At 39.4% G+C, this 26,227-nt stretch overlaps 1 protein-coding gene across 1 annotated transcript in view; it reads left to right on the top strand.

Annotated features, from left to right (window-relative positions):
* FAM107A (family with sequence similarity 107 member A) overlaps positions 1–26,227 on the top strand; it is a 1,773,139-nt gene that overhangs the window by 966,130 nt on the left and 780,782 nt on the right. Inside the window, exon 2 of the mRNA XM_044078813.1 lies at positions 17,632–17,695. Coding sequence (XP_043934748.1) covers positions 17,632–17,695 — 64 coding nt within the window. The remainder of the gene's footprint in view (positions 1–17,631; positions 17,696–26,227) is intronic.

The raw sequence follows: 26,227 nt of genomic DNA, 5'->3' as shown, positions 1-26,227 counted from the left end.
GAGTGTCATGTCTGGGACACACAAGTATATGAGGCTTGTAAAGCACTGTTATCTGTGTGAATATGTTACATACAGGGGTAGTAGCCCAGGGTACGTGCTGTCACACTGGCATGTAGTGTATCATGGTGGTACTACTATTGACAGTGCTTTCGCAGGCAAGAGTAGAGTGCTAAATGTAGTACTGACAACAGGCACACCTGCAGGCATAGCTGGACTCTGAGGCCTCCCTGTTGTTTCCCTTGTGTGTGAGCTGTGTCACAGTATATATCCCCTACTGGATAATGATCCGACATGTGAAATGTAACTGTAGACTACTGTCTGTACAGCACATGTTAGTGAGGGCTCCAAACATGTAGTCATGGCATACATATTGCTGTCAAATATCTATCTGTCAACACATTATTCCTACTGCATAGCTACTTGCCAAGCTGACAACTGTCAGTTCCTGTACAGATGTACATATGGCAGGTATCCACCTGGGATATGTACAGGCAACCTATGCTTGATTGACACTGACATGTCTGCCCAGCTGTTTAAGAACTGGCACATATAGGAGACAACACCCTGTACACACCATATGCCATGGGTACCTCCACTACACTACCACATTCAACAGAACATGCTTGGGTACAGGTCTCCATCACAGACACTAACCATGTGTTGTAATACATGTTGCATACATGCCATCTTGATCACCTCAGTGGCCATGTGCAGGAGACACCCAGAGGATTGACTGATGCATGTCGCTCTCACCCTGAGGGTCACCACAGTGGTGTCTGTCAACAGATTGCCTGCTGCCACATGGCAGGTGGCAGGATACCACTGTACACACATCCCCTACACAACCCATCTCTCCATGGACAATGGCAAGGTACACAGCTATGACCACCTGCAGAGATGCACCCCAGTACTGACACACATACATGTGCATTACTGAGGATAGCAGTGTCTGTGTGCTACTACACCTGTACTGGGGAATTCCATGAGGGCCTTCACAACCACTGCAACACCCATTGCCATAGTCAGTTGTGGCTGCTGCTGTATGGGACATTACATGTACCCTGTTATGCTCCTCTCCCTATCTGCTACATGAGCCTTGCAGTACCAGAACAACAGTGTTGTACAAATGGGACAATAGGCATGGGATACCCACTGAGTTCTGGCAAGTGTGTGTACGTGTGCATGTCTGTATATCTGTAGGGTACAGCATTCTGAGGCCACATACTCTTATTACAATATTCATTGCCACACAGTAGTACAGATAGTGTTGTTGCTGCCCATAGGTTAGGCATGACAATGCAACACCCAACTATGCCTGTGGCATGTGCATTAGATGCATATCCCTGTAGTACCACTGTTGGGATATACAATAGGTCGTATCGCAGTCATGGGCAATGTGTGATGGTGGGTATGTCAGAGTGTCATCATGGGTTTCAGGGAGTACAATATCCACTGGAGGATGTGGGTGCTGTGTACATTGTCATTACACCAAGGTACACTCAGTATATGTCCCATGTAGCACTTTATGGTGACCACTGTCCCCATCAACCATACAGGTAACTGATACCACAATCCAGCCCAGTTATGCATGTGCTGTGTGCAGCCTACATGTAACACATTGGACACATGGTCAAGTTAGTTAGCAGCGATAGACCCAGGTCTCTCGGACGTGTGTCTGCCTGTTATGTGTCTGTTAATGTTTATATGATGGTATGTCACACTATGTATTGTCCATATACAACCATTACATCACCCATTAGCATACTGTACATGTCTGGGGATGTTCTGCATGTAACATGTAACCTGGAACACATCTCACCCTAAACGCTGTGTGGTGTGTGCAATGAAAGCCAAACACTTCAGTAGCACTACATACCTAGGTAGGGGTCTAGTCTCTGTGTGGCCAAGTAAGAGTGTGCATGTATTTGGATGGGTCTACATCAGGATGCAGATTATACACATCCCAGTGGGTTACCTGTCCATATGGAACAGGCAATAACTGTTATACAAACCTGTGTCAGGTGTTCAACTGTATCCCAGATACATCACAGCCATGGTGTCACCACAGTGCCATACCCCTTGTAGAATATGACTGCAGGCCTTCCTCCTGCTAACACATGTACAACTACAACACAAATGGATAACATTATGGAGACCACATCAATCAGTGTTACTAACAGCTATAATGCATCATTGCTGGATGGCTACATTACCTAACATGTATGCATTAAACTTTACTCCTGACAACATGTTACACTGCAGTACTTTGGTACACAGTCACCGTGTGCATCAGAACCATATTAGCCTGTCCCTGCATTGATGTTATGGATGACAGGGATGTGGCACAGCTATCATCATATGCACAGTGTGTGTTGTTGGTTTCCCAGAGGCCGAGGGTGGGCCATACATTTGACACCATGTGTGTGGGTAAGGGGTGTAATGAGGTGAGCTGGGCGTAGTGATGTGGTGTGTGTAGGTATGGGGTTGCACTAGGTGTGTTTGTATAGTGTGTGGGTATGCATGCACACAGTTCTGTCATGTGGCTGCCCTACACAGGTTTTTATGGACAGCTGCAGACCATACCTGACAGGGTGTGCAGTTCATTGCCTCTGGCTACAGACACGTGGACTGTGCCTGCCAGGGGTTCCATGGGCATGTCCAGGTACAGGCCTCAATGTGCTACTCTTCCCTGATGATGACAGATGTCTGCTGGAACCAGATCCCTCCTGGGACTGGCCAGGACCAAGTGCTCGTGGCCTGCTGTGGTGTGGTTTGGACAGTGCCCCCCACAGTACCAGGGCTGGTACTGCCACCAAGAGAGTGCCTTGGTGTCTTAGCATGTCCACATTGACTGCCAGCTGTTGGTGTTGCTGGCCTACGTCCACTTGGCCATCGCCGCATTCCCACCACATGTCAAGCACGGAAAACCACGGTCGATGAGGCCCATCATCTCACCAGGCCATCTATCCATGAGCTCAGTATAAGCACAAATGGCACCAGACAGTTCATGGAAGTTGTTGCTTGCAGATGTGAGAGCAGCCCTCTGCAGTCTCAGACCCTGTCTGGTGTAACATTCCATACGTGCTTACACCGCCATGACAGCCTGAACCATGCACCTGGTGGTACCAGTAGTGCTGCATATGTGGGTTGTCAGTCATCTCTCTGCTGAATGCGATATTAAGGGTATACCTGGTGTTTACCTTCCCTCCCAATGCATGTTCCATGCTACAGACCTTATTATACTATCAGCTGTCCTTTGATTACATACATGACAAGTATTCCTGGTGTGTCATGTGTCAGTCCATGTCCATGTACTGCACAATCCCAAAGGGAAGTACTGCTGCATGAACAACCCCACAATCACACGCGCATACATGGACACCCACACAAACACACACACATGTACACATGCATTCTACATGCATCAACCTCCCTCCACTTCAGCAGAGTGACCGCACAGAAAAAATAACGAGCCACCAGCACGCACACACACACACACACACACACACACACACACACACACACACACACACACACACACACACACACACATGTGAGGTTGCACAAAGATAGTACACACAGTCCTCCTATTACCCATCTATCAACATGCATAACATATGGTACACAACATCATGCAGTGCAGCTATAGTCAATCCATGCTAGCAACAGTATACATGTGTGTGATGCATGTGCTGTGTTAGTAGGTGATGCCCCTTCCCCTGGATACCACTGCACCCATGTACACAGTATTGTTGTGCACTTGTTCCACACCCTGCCATTTACTGTGCACCAAACCTCACAGGTGTACAACCCATTGCTGAATGTGTAGTACTGTGTCAGTTATGTCAGCTCTAATCCTCACAGCCCCTATGTTTTTCAGGTACACATACCTGGGATGATATGTGGACAGATGTCATTTGTGAACTCCTGATGTCTGGTTTACAGATTTCAACATCAGCAGACCATGTATGACCAATCCAGTACTATTACACTGACAACCATCAGACCATACCATGGCTATGGGGAGTGTACACACCCTTATTGATATGATGCACCCTTCCTTGATTTGCCATGGGACCACATCACCACATATATTAACAGTACATAAGCTCGATATGTGACATATGTCCTGTACATTCACATGCAGTGTCTACAGAATGTGTTAGTTGTGTGGATGCTGACCACGATGCATACACTCCGTGTGTGCATATGTGTGCACACCCTTATCATGATGGTTTGTTGCACCTATTGTTATGTGTACTACAGCAGTCACTACTCCTGGCAGGGGTATACTAGCATGGGCCATCTGCATTTGCCAGTGTATGTTCAGTCTGCCCTACACATGTCTCCCAAATCTACATGATTGTAAAGTCTACTAATGTGCACATCCCTTGGTGTTCACACACTGCCATCACTATTGCTGTGGGGATAGGGTTACATCTGCCTCAGTTCCTGAACCTGACTGTGTGCAGATAGAGCCATTCTTAGCACCCTTAGGATCCCTGCTGCAGTGCACAGGTGTGTCATGCTGGCACCCCTTCCCTACTTTCAGCCTTTTTGCAGATCCTTGACAAGTAAGGCCTACACATGTGTGTCATTTTGCAGTGTCCCATACACTGAACACCACATGTTACAGCCTAGTCCCAGCTAATAATGTGGACCACAGTAATACGTTATGCCATAGTGTAAATCTGTAACAGTTGCCATTGTACTACTGGTATATGCATTGTTGTTGCACAGTATATGGGTGATGTTTCACACATGTCCCTACTGTAGGCCATGTCTCCCACCATTATGTTACTCCCTGGGGACACATTCCACAATTACAGGATGTTAGTTATCTTTCAGGTGTCTGACATACCCTTCCAATACCCCCTCATGGTCACCACTGTGATACCGTGCATTTAACAGCAACAATACGTGCATATGTACAGCAGGCATTCTGAGTAGGAGTGTTAGATGTGTGCATGGAATATACCATAGACATTACATGCCCAGTGTATTGGCAAGCATCAACATAAACCATACTCACTAGCTACAGGCTGCTGCCTTGGTGGTATACCAGAGGGACCTACATAAGAGGGTGAGAGATGCAAAGTCAGTGGCCACACCTGTGGCATTGCTACAGGCTGGGTGCAGCATTACAGTACATCAACAGTACATGTCCACAATACTACCACATATGCACATCTGTTTATTACTACTATGCAGCAACAAACTATATATATGACATGTCAGATATGCATGATCTACCTATACAGATGCAGATGTATACACAACAGTGGCCTACTGATGTGCCCTGTGGCCTTACCTGCACGCTCCTCAGCCGGTGTGTGGGTAGCACCCACCTCCACAATGGTGTCCAGCAGTTGTTGGCTGTGCAGACGGGAAGGTGCCACAAGGCTGGCGAGGAGCTCCTCAACTGAGTATGCAGGGAGCCATCCATGTGACATCTTACCTGAAAGATATAAAGATGGAAACAGGTCTGAGCAACTCATACAGCAAGGTTACCACAGTTCTTAATGCACATCTCTGTCACCCCCCACCATATCAGTGACAACAAACTGTACACACAACTCAATAGGTATGGCTACAGCTTACCTACCAGTGGGACAGATATTGTACTGTACCACACTTTGTGCTATGTATTTGTAGCCATGTTCCCTGTGTGGACACTATAATTGCTGGCCTTTTACAGCCTGTTCATGTGCATGCCATTGTCAGGGCCACTATGGTTCCATATATGCCTGTGGTATGCTTGCTGTGTGATTGCTGCACATCTGACATTCTGTGTTATTGAGGATATCTATGCATGCTGTTGGACATGTTCCGGGATTGTGTAGACTATTATTACCTACATATGTTCTATAACAGTGACACAATAGCATGTTTAGGGAATATTTACCAGCAGAACCACCTCTCCAAACTCATCTGCCCATGTTACCAGGCCATATCATATGTGCAGCCCACGCTTGGGCCTCCTCATATACTGGTCCAGCACTACCTTCAGGTGGAACCACCTCAGGGGATGTTGTCCCCCCTAGGGGCACACACAGACATGATCTTGTCCGCTGAGGTCAGTTCCAGGGTCTGTTCCATAACGGACTCAACAAACACATACGGGGTGTGCTACATCACCTTGAGGCACCTAATACACATTCACAGGGTCCACAGGCTCCTCCTGCTCAGCCTCCAGGCCAGGCATCTTTGGGATGTGGACTGCTGTTGTGAGTAGCAGTGGGCGGGAGGCTTGTTCCCATTGTGTCCATATTGGGGCCCATGGGGCTTCCACATTGCAGACCACACACACACCATCTAGGGTGTTTACCCACCACATGTGTCACATACCACCCCTGTAGGCTGTCCTCTATATCTAACAACCTGGAAAACCTCCACAACTATACCTGCCATACTTCCCCATATTCACATTCCCTGCTTCACAGACAAGGGCAATGTGGTCCCAACAAGGAGTTCACATGTGACATATCCATCCATGTTGCACACACTGACAGCTGTATAAATCTGTGTGTATTGCTATGTGTGCTGTTCCCTCGCACATAGCATGCAGCACTGTGGTGGTAATATAGGGGACATGTATTTGCATACATATATATATGTGTGTTTGTATATATGTCGACATGTGCATATAGCTATATATCTATATATGTGTAGATATATATGATGTATATATGTGTTTATATATATATATATATATATGTCTACATATGGGTATCTGCATATCTGTGGACATACATGTATATATATATATATATATATATATATATATATATATAAATGTGTGTGTGTGTGTGTGTGTGTGTGTGTGTGTACACATATCATACCTATATATGGGGTACATTCAGACATCTGGTCCACAATCTCAAAACTCCTTCCTGCACAGCTGTACTGTTCTGCCTTGCTACAATACAGACAGGTGCCACATATGGACACAGCCCAACATTAGGGGGTTTTATGTAGGGCCAGATTGCAGGTAACCCTATTACACACCTATGCCATTCCAGCATGCTACAATACAGGTTAACCTGAGTATCCTGCAAGTGGTGGGTTGTGGAACCCACGTGTCTGTCATTATGGCATTGCTTCCACCACCAGCTATTGGCCACAGTAATATACATGCTTTCCATTACACAATACACACTATGATGCCTTACATCTTATCAGTCAGTGCTGCTCTGCACAGTTGATGGGTATGGCCCACTACCCACACCAACAGACTCTATTGTCGTTAGCAGTTGTTCAGTTGAACATCATTACAACAACAACACCTTATGACACATATAAATAATTCCACATCATCTGTCCCATTATTATGGACCAAGTACTACAGTCAATTACATGCATATATACTTCACATACCTGTTGGGGAATGAGGTCTGTTCTGGATAGTGTCCTTGTAAGGATTTTTTTTGTTCTCCTTTAGCTTGGCCTTTAGCCAGCTTTCTTTCTTAGTTTGTTTGATTGTTTGTTTGTTTCACATTCAATGTCACTTTCTTTCACTCTCTTTCTCTCTCTCTCTCTCTCTCTCTCTCTCTCCAGTAAATGTATTGAGCTGCTTTGAATAGTTTGCAGCATGGCTTTTGTAGGTGATGCATATGATCAGGTGATGGCTTCCGCACCAATCAGTGTCCTCCACTTGCTACCTGCATGCAGCATGCTGTGTAGTGCTTCCAAATACCACTGTCATGGCAACCCACTACTATAAATCCCTACATCATGTGGGCATGATCCCTTTACCTTTCCTGTATGGTGGACATCCTTCCTGTGTGTGGGCAGCAGTGTTACAGACAGCAGGTAGCAATACCTCTTACAAGAGAACTTGCACACTCAGTCCAGCTACATATTTATATGAGGTTTCAGAACTACAGACAGAGTGTGAGTAGTGTTATTGTATGCATTGTATAGCACCAGTGTTACAGGGTTTGTGTGTACATACTAGTTTAACATGGAATGCAGTCTGTCTCCATAGCTCTAAACTGTGGGCCTGTCCACTTGATGGCCGGAGGTGTGCCTGTTATGTTTTGTCTGTCCACCACACAGGTCTTGTGTCAGATATATCACTGGCAGTGTGTGTGTTGAGTGCTATCAGTACATGGTTACATCCATTTGTGTTTCTAACTTCATATTCCTGAGTAAGGGTATTTTGCAAACTATCCTGTAACACCAGTGCTTGCTTAGTGTATGACAACACTATTTCACAGATGGGCCTGTGTTCCAGCCTACGTCATCCACCTACATACCAGGCTCTGTCCATACGACATGCTGTCAGAGGTTGTTATGTAGTGGGCTGTGAATATGTCATGCTGCCATTCCTGCCATCATTCCACTGCTATTGTGGCCCCCACACATATTGTGGGGTTGAGTCCATATATGTGTGGGCTTCATTAACACAAAACATGTGTGCCCTTATGCAGTCCAGGGGCCAGTGTATGTAACAGTGGTATATGGCCCTGTATGTCAGTCTATGGGGGGGATGCACCATAACTAACCTAGGCTGTTACAACATATGGGGGTATCAGGGGTAAGCTGCCTTAAGGTATCTGGATGTACATAACCATACAATTCACCTTGGGTAAATGCAGGCCTACTGCTTCCTGCCATACAGAGTGTTCTGTTTGTCAGTGTGATTGTGATGATTTCAGTTATGCCTTGTTATGTAACAGATACATCCCATTGTGTCAACTGAGGTTTTTACCCCCTAGGGATTGTGTACACAGTGTAGATAGAGGCTGCTGGACTATACATCTGCATTACTTACTGTTGACTGATTTTTATCCTGTGGCCCAGTCTATCTTTACTGTTGTACTACTTGAAGGCCTTGGCCTGGACAGCAACATATGTAAACCTTTCCAGAATACTGTATTAATTTATCTGTTTGACAGTTGCATTAGTCTGTTTACATGCATTTCAGAGTCTAAACAGCTATATGACATGGCATATACAACTGTAACAGTACACAAATAAAGCTTTCCCATGTATGCAAACCTGTGTGTGGTATTATATCCTTTGACCTCTCTGTGGGTATATGTTGCAGGCAACAATTGTCATTTGTATTGGTGGCTCGTACAGTGTCCAGTTGATAAGGTGGCAACTCTAGGCACAGTGGCTGTTCCGTATTGTGTGCATCCTCTACATATGTTTCTTCCTATACATATCTGTGTGTGTGTGTGTGTGTGTGTGTGTGTGTGTGTGTGTGTGTGTGTGTGTGTGTATGTGCAGTTACATATCTATCTATATATATCTATATATGTATATATATATATATATATATATATATATATATATATATATATGTGTGTGTGTATCTGCATATATGTGTCTGTGTATATGTATCTTAGGAATGTTGATTGCTTCCACATTGTACATTCCCTATGGTAGCCAGACTGTACTGCATGATATGTTACTGATACCAGCCTGACATCATACAGGTGGGATGGAGTACTGTTAACATCTTGTTCCCATGTTGTGTCAGGTCCTAGTTATGGGATTTGCAACAGTTGGTATTCTATTGCAGGGCAGACATGTTTGGCTGTGGGGGGATATCTATATGTACAAGACGTATGTTGCTTGGGCTCCCTCACCCCCATTAACAGTGCATATGGTCATATATGTTTTTATGTTCTCTTTTATATCTATAGATATATGTCTGTATATACATATATAGATATATATTTCTGCTTACAGATATATATATATATATATATATATATATATATATATATATATATATATATATATATATTGCAATAGAATACCAACTGTTGCAAATCCCATAACTAGGTGCAGGAAGGGTGTAGGGAAGGTCCATAGCTGCCCATTTCTTCTACAACAACAGCTGAGCATATACACTGAATTTGGAGGTAGAGTTGGACACTCAAACCCTTGAGAGAGTTGTGAGGATAAGAACAATATGTTGTGATGCCAATTAGACCAGATCACATGTGCCCAGTGGACACATGTGTGAAATGGACAGCTATGTATGGGTCGAGATTTTTGTGGGGGAACAGATTGCCCTTTTTTTTCAGGTGAGAGTGGGATGTTGGGGAGGGATAGTAGATATATTTGGGGAGGTAGGTTGGGTAAGTTAACAGACAAGACAAACAAGACACACAGAGGCAGTATATGACACATGGTGGGGGTAATCCCCTTCATGGAGAGGGGTGTTGGGAAATCGGAAGCCCATGATCCCCCCTAGTGGAAACAGTGGGACTGAGGTCACCACCCATGGGCAGTCACCACTACACCTTCACAGCCCCAAAGGTGGCTGTGCTATGGGCTGAGTTGGAGAGCCAAGCCGACCATCTAGTAGCAACATGCAGCCCTCGAGCTGGCGTAGTAGATCTCCAAACTGCTGGTTGAGCTCGGTATGCACCTTGACCCGGACCTGGAGATGGGTGAGCCCCATCCCCTGAGGCATTTCCACCTGAAGGTGGTGCAGGACCAATGGACGAGGAGGTCCCAGGTTGGGCTCCAGATGTGCTAGTGCCCGGTGCCACGGCCAGCTGAGGTGGGACAGGTGGGTCAGCTGGGACCTGCATTCCCATATGTGCTATGGTGTCTATATTTTATCAACATATGTGGGTTAGTAATAGTCAACATATTCCAGGATTAGGTATAACAGCATGCATAGATATTCCCATTAACCCAGACACCAGATATGGAACAGTTGCTTAGCAAACAGAACATATGCATATATGGGACCACAGTGGTAATTACAACAGCATTCAGGTACATTGATGGCACCATGCCACCAATGTTGGAGTATTTCAATATAGCACATGCATAGAAACAGATTTAAATAATTATCAAACAATAGGACATATGTCCCAACATTACAGTTAAGTCAGCATGTACTAATTGAGTTGGGTATTTATTTTATGGGGGGGGGGAGAGAAAGATGTCAATTAACAACTAGTATATTCCTGCAGTTCGCATTACTTTCCTAGTCAGTGCTGTTATCTGTACCTTACAAGTATTAGTACAGTACCCTATTGCCTTAATTTGGACAGTGGTATGGCTGTCAACAGCTATATACATGAACTGGTTTTACCTGCAGTATACACCTCTTACCTGGTATACCTGTGGAGGAATTGTTTGTTAACATTTACTAACTGTTTCTACACATACTCTCAGATTCCAGGTTGACGTTATGCACATACCTGTCCATCTCTTTTTGCACAGACTCTGGTCATGTCTTGACCACATGCAGGTGAACCAGGACATATTTAGACTATTGCCCTCTTAAACCCTTAGTGACTTACAACACTCTTATACAGGATTTCCTAGACAGTTATATTATGTAGCACAGTGTGGGTGACAGTGATGAGTGATACCTTATTATTCAGAGCAACTGCAGCACTCACAATGCCATACAATACCAGAGTAAACAGTACCAATACAGGGTATCAATCTTTTATTTCTAGGCACAGTGTTCGTATCTGACGGACCTGTGGGATCAATGTCTGTTAGCACTACCTGAATGTTGCCACACAACTTACCAGAATCCACATTAGTATTATGCACATACATCTCACTCTGTTACTGTACACACTCTGGTCACAGCTTGACAACATGGGGGTGTATATGGGACATGGCTTATTACTCTCATAAGATTTTGGGGAGTTGCTAGTGTGACAGGTTTGTTTTTATAGATGTGTGGCAATCAGTTGTATTTCCTGTTTGCTGCCTAAACATCTGGGATCATCCCACTGATTTCCCAGGGGACAGGGTGACAAGAAGCAGATATGGGCCGATATACTGGACATTCTGGACATATCTGTACAGTTGTGGAGTATGATTCTGTATGCAGCCTACTTCCACTCCCAGGATTCAGACCATGGCTGTGTCTGCTAAAACTAAAACACTGTCCATCACAGTTGTGTGTGCTATATAGATATTGCTGTATATCTCTTATCTAATTTCTGTCTATAATTCTGCTGTGGTTTTACATTCTCACCTTGTATTACCACACTCTTATACAGGATTTTCTACACAGTTATATTATGTAGCACAGTGTGGGCGACAGTGATGAGTAATACCTTATTATTCAGAGTAACTGCAACAATAACAATGCCATACAATATAATATACTGGACATTCTGGACATATCTGTACAGTTGTGGGGTATGATTCTGTATGCAGCCTACTACAACTCCCAGGATTCAAACCATGGCTGTGTGTGCTAAAAATACAACAGTTCACGTCTCAGTTGCATGTGTTATTTGGATTTTGTTGTCTGTCTTTTCACTGTCTTCTGTCTATGTCTCTCTCAGTTGTACTAAATGACCTCTTGGGATTAAACCAGTCATATACAGACATTCCTACACATTTTATTTATGTTGCACAGTGTGGGTAACAGTGCTTAATACAACAGTACTATTAAGTGATTGCAAATCTACACTACCATATGATACCACAGTAAACACATGTTGTCAGGGTATTATGCTTTTATTTACATATAACCTATATGAGACTCTTCCTGCCATATTCTTTGGTGTATGCAGTACTTGCCTTAAACAATTCAGGTTTTATACAGGTAATTAACTTACTAATACTTTTAGATGTATTTCCTATGACAGTACATGCAAGAGTATTACTAGCCTGCCTTGCATCGCAACCTCTCCAAGCAACATCCATGGGCCTCCTGGTTCGCAGCCCGCTCACTTGCCACTGTGAAGGACATAAGAGGAATATTTAGCCATACCTATCCATAATATACATGAGCAGGCAATTATTAAACAGGTAGTGGAGTGATACTTACACACAGATGGGGCCTCCACTTTCATCCTAGGCTCTTGGATCCACTGATCCAAGAGATCCCCCTTTCACCACTTCAGGTCGGCATAGTGATGCCTGACCTACTCACCAGTTCGGGGTATGTCAGTGGCAATGGTGAGGTCAAGGGTGAGACTGTCCCAGGATTTCACTTTGCGGTAGCATTGTTGCCTCACAGCAAGAGGTTCTCCCGTTTGATTCTTGGCTGGAGTGCGGGGAGTGCCTTCTGTGTGGAGTCTGCATGTCCTCCCCATGGTTGGGTGGGCATTCGAAAGACATGCGTAAATGGGTGCACCTTCGTTGAAGGTTGAACATCGAGCTGGCACCTCGGTGTTCATGAAAATCTACTGCCAATGATTAGCGGACCGAATTTCCGCTGTGGCGACCCCTAACCGGGAAAAGCCAAAAGACATCAACAACATTGGGAACCCTGGTACTGGCCCTGCAGCAGCCTCTGCTCGTTGTCTTTCACAAGAAGTCCTGTCATGACTCTGGACTCCTGGATGCGCAGGCGCTGCACCCGAAAGCAAACACAGTCTCCCATTCTAGACATAGTGCCTGCAGGGGGAAGCTACAACCAGTTATGAGATGTATTCCCCCCTGTTGGGTTTAAATAGGGGCTATTTCCCACACTTTGCTGTGATTGGACGGTTTTGAAAAGGCTAAGCTATGGGCAAACCTGCTTACCTAAGGTTGGCATTGTTTAAAGGGGTATACCAATGGGCAAATTGAGTTAGCTGGCCTACACATTGCTTACACCTACTAAGCTGGGCTGTGCAATGATTAGCATTGCTTAGTATGTAATTTGCATTATATTTGCTTTTTGGCATTGATTTATCCTTTGCAAATGCCTTCTATGGGCACCTTCAAGAATGCATGGATCATGCAATCCCAAATAAAACCAAGACCCATTCCCCCAAAGGCAGGCGCCCGGTCTGGTGGACCCCAGCCATAAACAAACTTTACAACAGGAGGAGGAAGCTACTACATGACAGAGCAAAATCTCTAAAAGGGAAGGCATCTCTGATCAGTACTAGCAAAAAACTACGATCACTCATAAAATCATCCAAGGCCAACTTTGAGAGAAAATCAAAAGACACAAAAGAAAATTACAAGGCCTTCTTTAGCTATGTTAGAAACCTGGGTGGAAACTCCCAGATATGCTCAGAGTTAGTCCAAATGACACAAAATACACTGAACCCACTGACATTGCCAACATTCTGGCAGACAGGTTCAGTGCAAATTTCTCCCCCCCCCCCAAAAGGAGAAATAACTATCCCAGCAGAGTGTAGCCTCCTAACATCTCAGATGCCCATGTGAGAGCCGCTTCTAAAGCTAAAAACACAGCATCAATGGGACCGGATGGTGTCCCGCTGTGTGCTACATGAACTCAAGAGGAACTAAACCCACACAAGGCTGCTGTTTAATCTTAGCCTTACTACAGGATACGCACCCAAAGAGTGGCGACGGCAACAGTGGTCCCACTTCACAAAGGCGGTGCTTCTACGGACCCTGGAAATTACCACCCCATAAGTTGACAAGCCTGGTCTGCAAAGCTATGGAGAGGATCATTATGGAACTCATAAACAAAGACATTGGGGACCTACAGACATTGGATCCTACCCAATTTGGCTTTGTCAAGGGCAGATCCTGCCTTTTGAACTTGGTCGACTTTTTTGAAACAGTCACTAAGGCCATTGATGAGGGTAAGGCAGTTCACACAGCCTACCTTGACCTTGCAAAAGCCTTTGACACAATACCCCACTCGGGCATCATAGACAAACTCACCAGCTTAAATGTAAACCCATATGTCACAAGATGGGTTGCAAACTGGCTCAAGGACAGAACCCACAGGGTCAGAGTTGCTGGAGCTATGTCAGACTCTAAGCCAGTCACAAGTGGTGTCCCACAGGGCTCAGTCCTGGGACCCCTCTTGTTCGGCATTTATTTTTCCGAGATACAGGCAAACATAGGAGGATTGTGGCTGACAAAGTTCGCAGATGACTGCAAACTGGGTGCCATAATTGATACTCCAGCGGACACAAACATCCTTCAGAGAGGCCTCATAGAAATGGATAATTGGTGCCAGAGCCATGGCCTTAAGCTGAACGCCAAAAAATGTATAGCCATACCCTTTGGGAAAAACAAGGTACCGACAAATTACCACATAGGTGGTAATCCATTAAGTACGGAAGAGTTAATCAGGGACTTAGGGACCCAGGTTGACAGTAACCTCTCATTTGACACTCACATTGCCAAAGTGGTTAGGAAGACCTTCTATATTGCCCACCTTATCATGAAGGGTTTCACATCTAGATCAAGAGAGGTCATTGTGCCCCTGTACTCTTCTCTTATCAGGCCAATGATTGAGTACAATGCCCCATTTGGGATGTATCTCACCCGACACCTGCAGCAGTTGGAAAGACCTCAAAAGTTCCTCACCAAGAGGATAAAGGGTCTTAAACATATGTCATATGCTGCCCGACTGAAAAAACTCCAGCTCTATTCAGTCGCATACCGCCTACTCAGAGGTGATCTGTGCCTGACGTACAAGGCCATGTCCAATCCGGAATTAATGGACATGCTCCACCTCAGAAAATCCAAATCCATCAGAGCCACGAGAACAAGAGACTTAAACCTCAACACAGAATAAATAGGACGTGCTGGAGGGACAGATTCATAACCCAGAGGCTCCCTACACTCCGGAACAGAATCCCAGTCCATGTTAGGCAGAGCCCCTCACTGACTCTATTCAAGAGAAATCTTGACGAATGGATGGGAGATCGTAGGTTTACCCCGGGGGTCATCTCTGTGTCACTACTAGACAGAGGCGCAGTAAACTAAACCCTAAAAGGGCATAGTATTCTCATCCTAAGGGGTGGTGAAAGCCACACACACTCTGGCTAGGCTTATAAATGCCCTAGGGCAGATAGCCTAGTACGAACCTATGAACCTATGAACCTATTACATGTTAAATATGTGTCTGGTATCCATGATTCATGTGTACATACACGTTATGGGGTCCTTGTGTTTATTAAGGGACTTCAACACTTTATTACAATTACACCTCACATCTGGGATTACTGCAGTACTCCAGTTCACATATTTATGTTATGTAGTAGGTTATATAACATAAGACTGTATATAGATTCCTTTCACATGTTCAGTTTGAATTTCCTATAGTGAGGATGTTTGGTGGTACTTCAATCTTATGTACTTCTGTGATGACTTAGTGGTTAAGTACTGTGACTATAGTGTACAGGGTCTTGGGTTCAAGACCTGCAAAGTATGTTTATTTTGTTTCTGGCCAGGACAGCGGCTGTTACATACAAGAGTGATTAAGGCACTTTTAAGGACTTGTAAGCGGGTTTGCGCGGATTTGCATGAGGGTAAGCTATACTAACCTTCAGTTAAACATGCTTACAGAGAGTTAGCTTCAATATTGCTTAACCTGTGTGTGCATTGCTTACCCCCACGCAAACGGGCTTAAACCCACTTACTAGTGCTTAAATATTCTTACTCCCACTTACTACTGCTTAATAGTGCTTACACTTGCGTACTAGTGCTTACTCCCGCTTACCACTGCACTAATTTAGACAGTAATGTCTAATGGTTCTTGGGATGGTGGGGGATTTGGAAGCTGTATGGAATTATCATTCATTACACATTTTACCTCTCAGTTGTATCCCTGATTCCTGTGTACATATACTGTATGGGGCACATGTGATTATGTGTGGACTTTGCAACATTATGACACTGACACCTCACATCTGCATTTAATGCAGTCCTCCAGTTCACAAATATATGTTATTTAGTAGGTTATGCAACTAAAAATATTGGTCATAAAGTGATTTGACATGGAAAATGGAATGTGCTGCAATGGTACTCGAACCGGGAATGACTGCTCATAAGGCAAATGCTCTGCCCACTACACTATTGCTATACTGCTTCATTTGCATATATCCTGCTTTTTATCCTTTTCTGCCATTTAAGCTGCATTAACCATAGCTAAGCGATGGGCAAACCTGTGCACCTATGGTTAAATTTAATATGTTTCATAAAAAACATATTTATATTTGTTGTTTTAACTATTGCTCTTGTACATGTGGGGAGATGTTGCTGGGGGTATACATATACCTATGAGCAGTCTCAGTCATTCTTTTATAACTTGTCTGCTGTTCTTCATTGCAGGCGCATGTATATTCTGAGAGCTCTGCTCTCAGACACACCCCCTGCACTCTTACATGCTCCATGTAAGATTAGGAGCTCAGGCAGCGTACCTTCATTAATATGCATGGCGCACTGTCGTCCTGCTCCTAAACGGCCACTTCCATGCAGGACTAAGCTAGTCCTGAATGGAAGGATAGTAAATCCGGGGGATATATTTATTTATGACTAATTATATATTAAACCAAAAAGTACAAAGGTCACACGGACAAGCCAATTGGTAAAAACTACAAGAAAAACTTTGACAAGTTAGAGTTTTCACTGTGTGATACCTTAAACCTCCTGTAATAGAGGCCCATGGGATATATATATACAAATGGCTCTTAAAGACATCAAGTGTTTCAGCTAAATGGTTTCTGGACATTCAGGAGCCATTTAGTTGAAGCACGTGATGTCTTTAAGGACACACAGTGAAGAAACTAGCTTGGCTAGGTTTTTCTTGTAATTATTTATTGATTTATTTTATTACTTATTTTTCCTAATAATAACTTTTATCATTGACTTTTATTAATGTAAATGTATCTTTCCATTTAATTGTTTGATTAAGGTATACAAAATCTACATAAAATTCTTAAACTGTGTAGTTTAATAATTTTTTTTCCTTTTTAACAGAAGGAATATAATCTTCCTCCTGTGTTTCATGATGAAAATGGAGAACACTTAATGAATGGTTCTGGTAAGTGCCCAGTATTATAGTAGCTTTGATTGTTAATAATGTTCATTTTAAGGATCCTGAAATGTTCCATTTGTAAGCATCGTTTTGAGTTCTATAGATTAAAACATGACATGACTATAGCATCATCTGTTTATTCATTCATTCATCTATTCATTTTCCAGAGTTTATATTATCCTATTAAGAACTGTGGAGGACAAAGAGATTATTCTGGCACTAGTGAATGTAAAGTATAGAACTAATGCTGGAGGGTATGCTAGTCCATTTCATAACACATAGATACACACACTTAATGGTAATTTAGATGTTTGCCAATTCACAAAATGCGTATCTTTAGGATATAGGAAGAAGCTGCACTCAAAGCAAAATCCTGCACAGACAAAGGAAGAACATATAGGCCCAGGATACAGAAGAAGTGAGGGAAGCATGGTAACGGGAAGTGATATGTACAGGCAGAAACGTTTGCTCCTTTCCCTGTTTTTTTATCTTTTAATTGTAAATAATTAATGATATTCTACCTCAAATTAGAAATGTATAGTTATTAATCCTGCCCTGTCACAAAATTCAAATGGGGTTCACAATGGTTAATAAACTTTAACCAGTTCAAGGTCACCGAGTATTTTATGAATCCCAAATTACCCACATTAAATTTTATTGCATGGTTTTCCCTGCTTATTAAATTAATGAAGGTAATACAGACTAATGCAGATACCTCAATTTCTAAGTAGAACATGATTTTATCAGATACTAATGTGATTAATTACTACATCTAAATTAATAGAATTATATTCAATAGGCACTATATAGGGTGCTACAAAACCTTGCACAAGTATCTCAGTTGTTACTAAAGCAAGTTGTACTTGATTTACTGACTGAAAAACAACATGCAAAATCTCACTTTGCCTTTTAACACTAAAATTCTATCAGTTGCAAATACTGAACTGGTGTAGAATTTTCATTTAACTGGAATGCATTGTAATCTGTTGTATGAGAATCAGATCATCACTATTTTTAATCACCAAGATATGCAGTCCTTATATATATAATAAATGTAGCTTTCCTAGAATTTAAAATTACTGGAAATGCAAAAGGGTGATTCTTTAATGTTGTTAATTTTTGGTTAATATCCTAACTAATCAATTTACAAAGAACTGCCTTGTCTGCAGTTGCTTGCTATCAACCAGGCTTTTCTTTCTTTAAAATGACATTTATAATTTTGCTAAACATAGCAATATTTAAAAAACAGTATACATAAAAAACTAAACAAATGTAACAAGGGAATAATAATGTACCCATAACTTGAAATAATCAGAAATATATCATTTTAAGAAAATAAAAGCAGATACCATACTTTTGACCAATCTGTAAACAATTGTTGACAAAACTCTGGCCAATAAATACTTTTTATGTTATTACAAAATGCTGTACAGAACTTTTTGAAGACATAACTAAAATATTACAAAGTACTATTTAAAAAAAGCTGAACAGATCAAAACAATACAACTTTCTTCTTTAGTTATTGTGTTTTGAATGTTGCCCAAAATAGCACTGCCAAGTAAACCTAGCTGAGATAATGTTCTTTTTTAATAAAATGCATGAAAGGTGAATCTTCATTGGTGTTAAATATTTGCAATATCATCAAATATATGATATAGCTATACCTGGCTCTTTGTATTTCTGGCAAAAATCATTGGTATTCGGAAGACAAACTATTCATTTTAAAGGAGTCATATACATTTTGCTGAAAACTATAAAGTAAATATGAACTAATTGTATAACTGGTATCAGTTTCAGAGTTTGGAGTCACAGAGAATGTCGGATTAGTTGTAAATTTAACAATTTCATATAATGATCCCAAAGAGATGAATTGTCTAATAATGAATAAAACTTGATCAAGAAACTAAATGTGGATGGTTCTAGAAGAAAGCATGTAGTAAATTACTTAACATCTTAACCTTCTCTAATGGATAACTATTGCTGTTTAAAGATACACATAACTTAGACTAAATGATACTATCCATTTCCATATAGCATAATGATAGATTATGTTTCAAGCAGATACACTCAGGAAAATTGAAATGAGGTTTGATACTGTGAAGAACAATTTGTTGAAAACATAATGTTATGTAATTATCATACGGTTGTTTTATTTAGTAGAGTCTGAGAATCTACAAAGCTGGTTACATAAATCAAGTAATTTCTTAAGAGCTAAAATATTTACTGATTATGTAAAGCTTAGAAAACATATACTTACAACAGCAAGTTAAATTTAACTGTGTTGAAGTATTTAGTCATGGGTAATAAAAAATGGATATGTTAATGTCATGTTTACTAATGTACTTAGCCAAACTTTTACATATAAAGGAACTCAAACAGGATTATTTATAATAAAGTTCACAAGTGTACAAAGTTTACATGCTCATTTTCTAACATGATTTGGTAATTAAATAACAATTGTAAAAGTCTGGAATCGTGCAACTCCCCAAAGATTTGAGAGCTATGATTTTAATATGATTTAGCATAGGGAATTTTGATACAAAATAAACTTACTTTTGGCTAGTAATATATGAAAAAAGTCTTAGTAATCAATTGCAAAGGATAACGGAAGTAGTACATATTTAGAAAATATTCTTGGCATTAGCAACTTTTGAGAAAAGGGAAGGTTTGTTATGTCCATCTTGCCATGGTCTTATTTGACACTCTCCCATGTTTTAAATGAACTGATATCATTAAAAACAATTTTATAAAAATATAATACTTAGGTACATTAAGAAGCTGACCACCTGAATGGGTTACAAATTTACAAGATTTATCACTTGCACTTATTTAATCTGTAGTTGGAAGAAGATGCAAATAGGTTAACTGCACGTAATATATGAAAGTTGTAATAGGGTCATTTTACATGATACGGGCAATCATTTTAAGGATCCTGAAATGTTCCATTTGTAAGCATCGTTTTGAGTTCTATAGATTAAAACATGACATGACTATAGCATAATCTGTTTATTCATTCATTCATCTACTCATTTTCCAGAGTTTATATTATCCTATTAAGAACTGTGGAGGACAAAAAGATTATTCTGGCACTAGTGAATGTAAAGTATAGAACTAATGCTGAGAGTATGCTAGTCCATTTCATAACACATAGATACACACACTTAATGGTAATTTAGATGTTTGCCAATTCAAAAAATGAGTGGCTTTAAGATATAGGAAGAAGCTGCACTCAAAGCAAAATCCTGCACAGACAAAGGAAGAACATATAGGCCCAGGATACAGAAGAAGTGAGAGAAGCATGGTAACGGGAAGTGATATGTACAGGCAGAAATGTTTGCTCCTTTCCCTGTTTTTATGTTTTAATTGTAAATAATTAATGATATTCTATCTCAAATTAGAAATGTATAGTTATTAATCCTGCCCTTTCACAAAATTCAAATGGGGTTCACAATGGTTAATAAACTTTAACCAGTTCAAGGTCACTGAGTATTTTATGAATCCCAAATTACCCACATTAAATTTTATTGCATGGTTTTCCTGGTTATTAAATTAATGAAGGTAATACAGACTAATGCAGATACCTCAGTTTTTAAGTAAAACACAATTTTATCAAATACTAATGTGATTAATTACTACATCTAAATTAATAGAATTATATTCACTGGGCACTATATAGGGTTCTACAAAACCTTGCACAAGTATCTCAGTTGTTACTAAAGCAAGTTGTACTTGATTTACTGACTGAAAAACAGCATGCAAAATCTCACTGTGCCTTTTAACATTAAAATTCTATCAGTTGCAAATATTGAACTGGTGAAGAATTTTCATTTAACTGGAATACATTGTAAACTGTTGTATGAGAATCAGATCATCAAGATATACAGTCCTTATATATATAATAAATGTAGCTTTCCTGGAATTTAAAATTACTAGAAATGCAAAAGGGTGATTCTTTAATGTTGTTATTTTTGGTTAATATCATAACTAATCAATTTACAAACAACTGCCTTGTCTGCAGTTGCTTGCTATCAACCAGGCTTTTCTTTCTTTAAAATGACAGTCATAATTTTGCTAAACATACCAATATTTAAAAACAGTATACATAAGAAAACTAAACAAATGTAACAAGGAATAATAATGTACCCATAACCTGAAATAATCAGAAATATATCATTTTAAGAAAATAAAGCAGATACCATACTTTTGACAAATCTGTAAACAATTTTGACAAAACTCTGTCCAATAAATACTTTTATGTTATTACAAAATGCTGTACAGAACTTTTTGAAGACATAACTAAAATATTGCAAAGTACTATTTAAAAAAGCTGAGCAGATCCATACAATACAACTTTCCTCTTTAGTTATTGCTTTGAATGTTGCCCAAAATAGCACTGCCAAGTAAACTTAGCTGAGATAATGTTCTTTTAATAAAATGCATGAAAGGTGAATCTTCATTGGTGTTAAATATCTGCAATACCATCAAATATAAGATATAGCTATACCTGGCTCTTTGTATTTCTGGCAAAAATCATTGGTATTCGAAGACAAACTATTCATTTTCAAGGAGTCATATTCATTTTGCGAAAAATATAAAGTAAATGTGAGCTAATTGTATAACTGGTATCAGTTTCAGAGTTTGGAGTCATAGAGAATGTCAGATTAGTTGTAAATTTAACAATTTCATATAATGATCCCAAAGGGATGAATTGTCTAATAATGAATAAAACTTGATCAAGAAACTAAATGTGGATGGTTCTAGAGAAAGCATGTAGTAAATTACTTAACATCTTAACCTTCTCTAATGGATAACTATTGCTGTTTAAAGATACACATAACTTAGACTAAATGATACTATCCATTTCCATATAGCATAATGATAGATTATGTTTCAAGCAGATACACTCAGGAAAATTGAAATGAGGTTTGATACTGTGAAGAACAATTTGTTGAAAACATAATGTTATGTAATTATCATACGGTTGTTTTATTTAGTAGAGTCTGAGAATCTACAAAGCTGGTTACATAAATCAAGTAATTTCTTAAGAGCAAAAATATTTACTGATTATGTAAAAGCTTAGAAAACATATACTTACAACAGCAAGTTAAATTTAACTGTGTTGAAGTATTTAGTCATGGGTAATAAAATGGATATGTTAATGTCATGTTTACTAATGTACTTAGCCAAACTTTTTACATATAAAGGAACTCAAACAGGATTATTTATAATAAAGTTCACAAGTGTACAAAGTTTACATGCTCATTTTCTAACATGATTTGGTAATTAAATAACAATTGTAAAAGTCTGGAATCGTGCAACTCCCCAAAGATTTGAGAGCTATGATTTTAATATGATTTAGCATAGGGAATTTTTGATACAAAATAAACTTACTTTTGGCTAGTAATATATGAAAAAAGTCTTAGTAATCAATTGCAAAGGATAACGGAAGTAGTACATATTTAGAAAATATTCTTGGCATTAGCAACTTTTGAGAAAAAGGGAAGGTTTGTTATGTCCATCTTGCCATGGTCTTATTTGACACTCTCCCATGTTTTAAATGAACTGATATCATTAAAAACAATTTTATAAAAATATAATACTTAGGTACATTAAGAAGCTGACCACCTGAATGGGTTACAAATTTACAAGATTTATCACTTGCACTTATTTAATCTGTAGTTGGAAGAAGATGCAAATAGGTTAACTGCACGTAATATATGAAAGTTGTAATAGGGTCATTTTACATGATAATGGCAATCATTTTAAGGATCCTGAAATGTTCCATTTGTAAGCATCGTTTTGAGTTCTATAGATTAAAACATGACATGACTATAGCATAATCTGTTTATTCATTCATTCATCTACTCATTTTCCAGAGTTTATATTATCCTATTAAGAACTGTGGAGGACAAAAAGATTATTCTGGCACTAGTGAATGTAAAGTATAGAACTAATGCTGGAGAGTATGCTAGTCCATTTCATAACACATAGATACACACACTTAATGGTAATTTAGATGTTTGCCAATTCAAAAATGAGTGGCTTTAAGATATAGGAAGAAGCTGCACTCAAAGCAAAATCCTGCACAGACAAAGGAAGAACATATAGGCCCAGGATACAGAAGAAGTGAGAGAAGCATGGTAACGGGAAGTGATATGTACAGGCAGAAATGTTTGCTCCTTTCCCTGTTTTTATGTTTTAATTGTAAATAATTAATGATATTCTATCTCAAATTAGAAATGTATAGTTATTAATCCTGCCCTTTCACAAAATTCAAATGGGGTTCACAATGGTTAATAAACTTTAACCAGTTCAAGGTCACTGAGTATTTTATGAATCCCAAATTACCCACATTAAATTTTATTGCATGGTTTTCCCTGGTTATTAAATTAATGAAGGTAATACAGACTAATGCAGATACCTCAGTTTTTAAGTAAAACACAATTTTATCAAATACTAATGTGATTAATTACTACATCTAAATTAATAGAATTATATTCACTGGGCACTATATAGGGTTCTACAAAACCTTGCACAAGTATCTCAGTTGTTACTAAAGCAAGTTGTACTTGATTTACTGACTGAAAACAGCATGCAAAATCTCACTGTGCCTTTTAACATTAAAATTCTATCAGTTGCAAATATTGAACTGGTGAAGAATTTTCATTTAACTGGAATACATTGTAAACTGTTGTATGAGAATCAGATCATCAAGATATACAGTCCTTATATATATAATAAATGTAGCTTTCCTGGAATTTAAAATTACTAGAAATGCAAAAGGGTGATTCTTTAATGTTGTTATTTTTTGGTTAATATCATAACTAATCAATTTACAAACAACTGCCTTGTCTGCAGTTGCTTGCTATCAACCAGGCTTTTCTTTCTTTAAAATGACAGTCATAATTTTGCTAAACATACCAATATTTAAAAAACAGTATACATAAGAAAACTAAACAAATGTAACAAGGGAATAATAATGTACCCATAACCTGAAATAATCAGAAATATATCATTTTAAGAAAATAAAAGCAGATACCATACTTTTGACAAATCTGTAAACAATTTTTGACAAAACTCTGTCCAATAAATACTTTTTATGTTATTACAAAATGCTGTACAGAACTTTTTGAAGACATAACTAAAATATTGCAAAGTACTATTTAAAAAAGCTGAGCAGATCCATACAATACAACTTTCCTCTTTAGTTATTGCGTTTTGAATGTTGCCCAAAATAGCACTGCCAAGTAAACTTAGCTGAGATAATGTTCTTTTTTAATAAAATGCATGAAAGGTGAATCTTCATTGGTGTTAAATATCTGCAATACCATCAAATATAAGATATAGCTATACCTGGCTCTTTGTATTTCTGGCAAAAATCATTGGTATTCGGAAGACAAACTATTCATTTTCAAGGAGTCATATTCATTTTGCCGAAAAATATAAAGTAAATGTGAGCTAATTGTATAACTGGTATCAGTTTCAGAGTTTGGAGTCATAGAGAATGTCAGATTAGTTGTAAATTTAACAATTTCATATAATGATCCCAAAGGGATGAATTGTCTAATAATGAATAAAACTTGATCAAGAAACTAAATGTGGATGGTTCTAGAGAAAGCATGTAGTAAATTACTTAACATCTTAACCTTCTCTAATGGATAACTATTGCTGTTTAAAGATACACATAACTTAGACTAAATGATACTATCCATTTCCATATAGCATAATGATAGATTATGTTTCAAGCAGATACACTCAGGAAAATTGAAATGAGGTTTGATACTGTGAAGAACAATTTGTTGAAAACATAATGTTATGTAATTATCATACGGTTGTTTTATTTAGTAGAGTCTGAGAATCTACAAAGCTGGTTACATAAATCAAGTAATTTCTTAAGAGCAAAAATATTTACTGATTATGTAAAAGCTTAGAAAACATATACTTACAACAGCAAGTTAAATTTAACTGTGTTGAAGTATTTAGTCATGGGTAATAAAAAATGGATATGTTAATGTCATGTTTACTAATGTACTTAGCCAAACTTTTTACATATAAAGGAACTCAAACAGGATTATTTATAATAAAGTTCACAAGTGTACAAAGTTTACATGCTCATTTTCTAACATGATTTGGTAATTAAATAACAATTGTAAAAGTCTGGAATCGTGCAACTCCCCAAAGATTTGAGAGCTATGATTTTAATATGATTTAGCATAGGGAATTTTTGATACAAAATAAACTTACTTTTGGCTAGTAATATATGAAAAAAGTCTTAGTAATCAATTGCAAAGGATAACGGAAGTAGTACATATTTAGAAAATATTCTTGGCATTAGCAACTTTTGAGAAAAAGGGGAAGGTTTGTTATGTCCATCTTGCCATGGTCTTATTTGACACTCTCCCATGTTTTAAATGAACTGATATCATTAAAAACAATTTTATAAAAATATAATACTTAGGTACATTAAGAAGCTGACCACCTGAATGGGTTACAAATTTACAAGATTTATCACTTGCACTTATTTAATCTGTAGTTGGA

This window comes from Protopterus annectens, chromosome 7.part1, assembly GCF_019279795.1.
Source record: "Protopterus annectens isolate FY-2018-M chromosome 7.part1, PAN1.0, whole genome shotgun sequence".
Classification (NCBI taxonomy): Eukaryota; Metazoa; Chordata; order Ceratodontiformes; family Protopteridae; genus Protopterus; species Protopterus annectens.
This window is presented reverse-complemented; position numbering and strand designations above follow the sequence as displayed.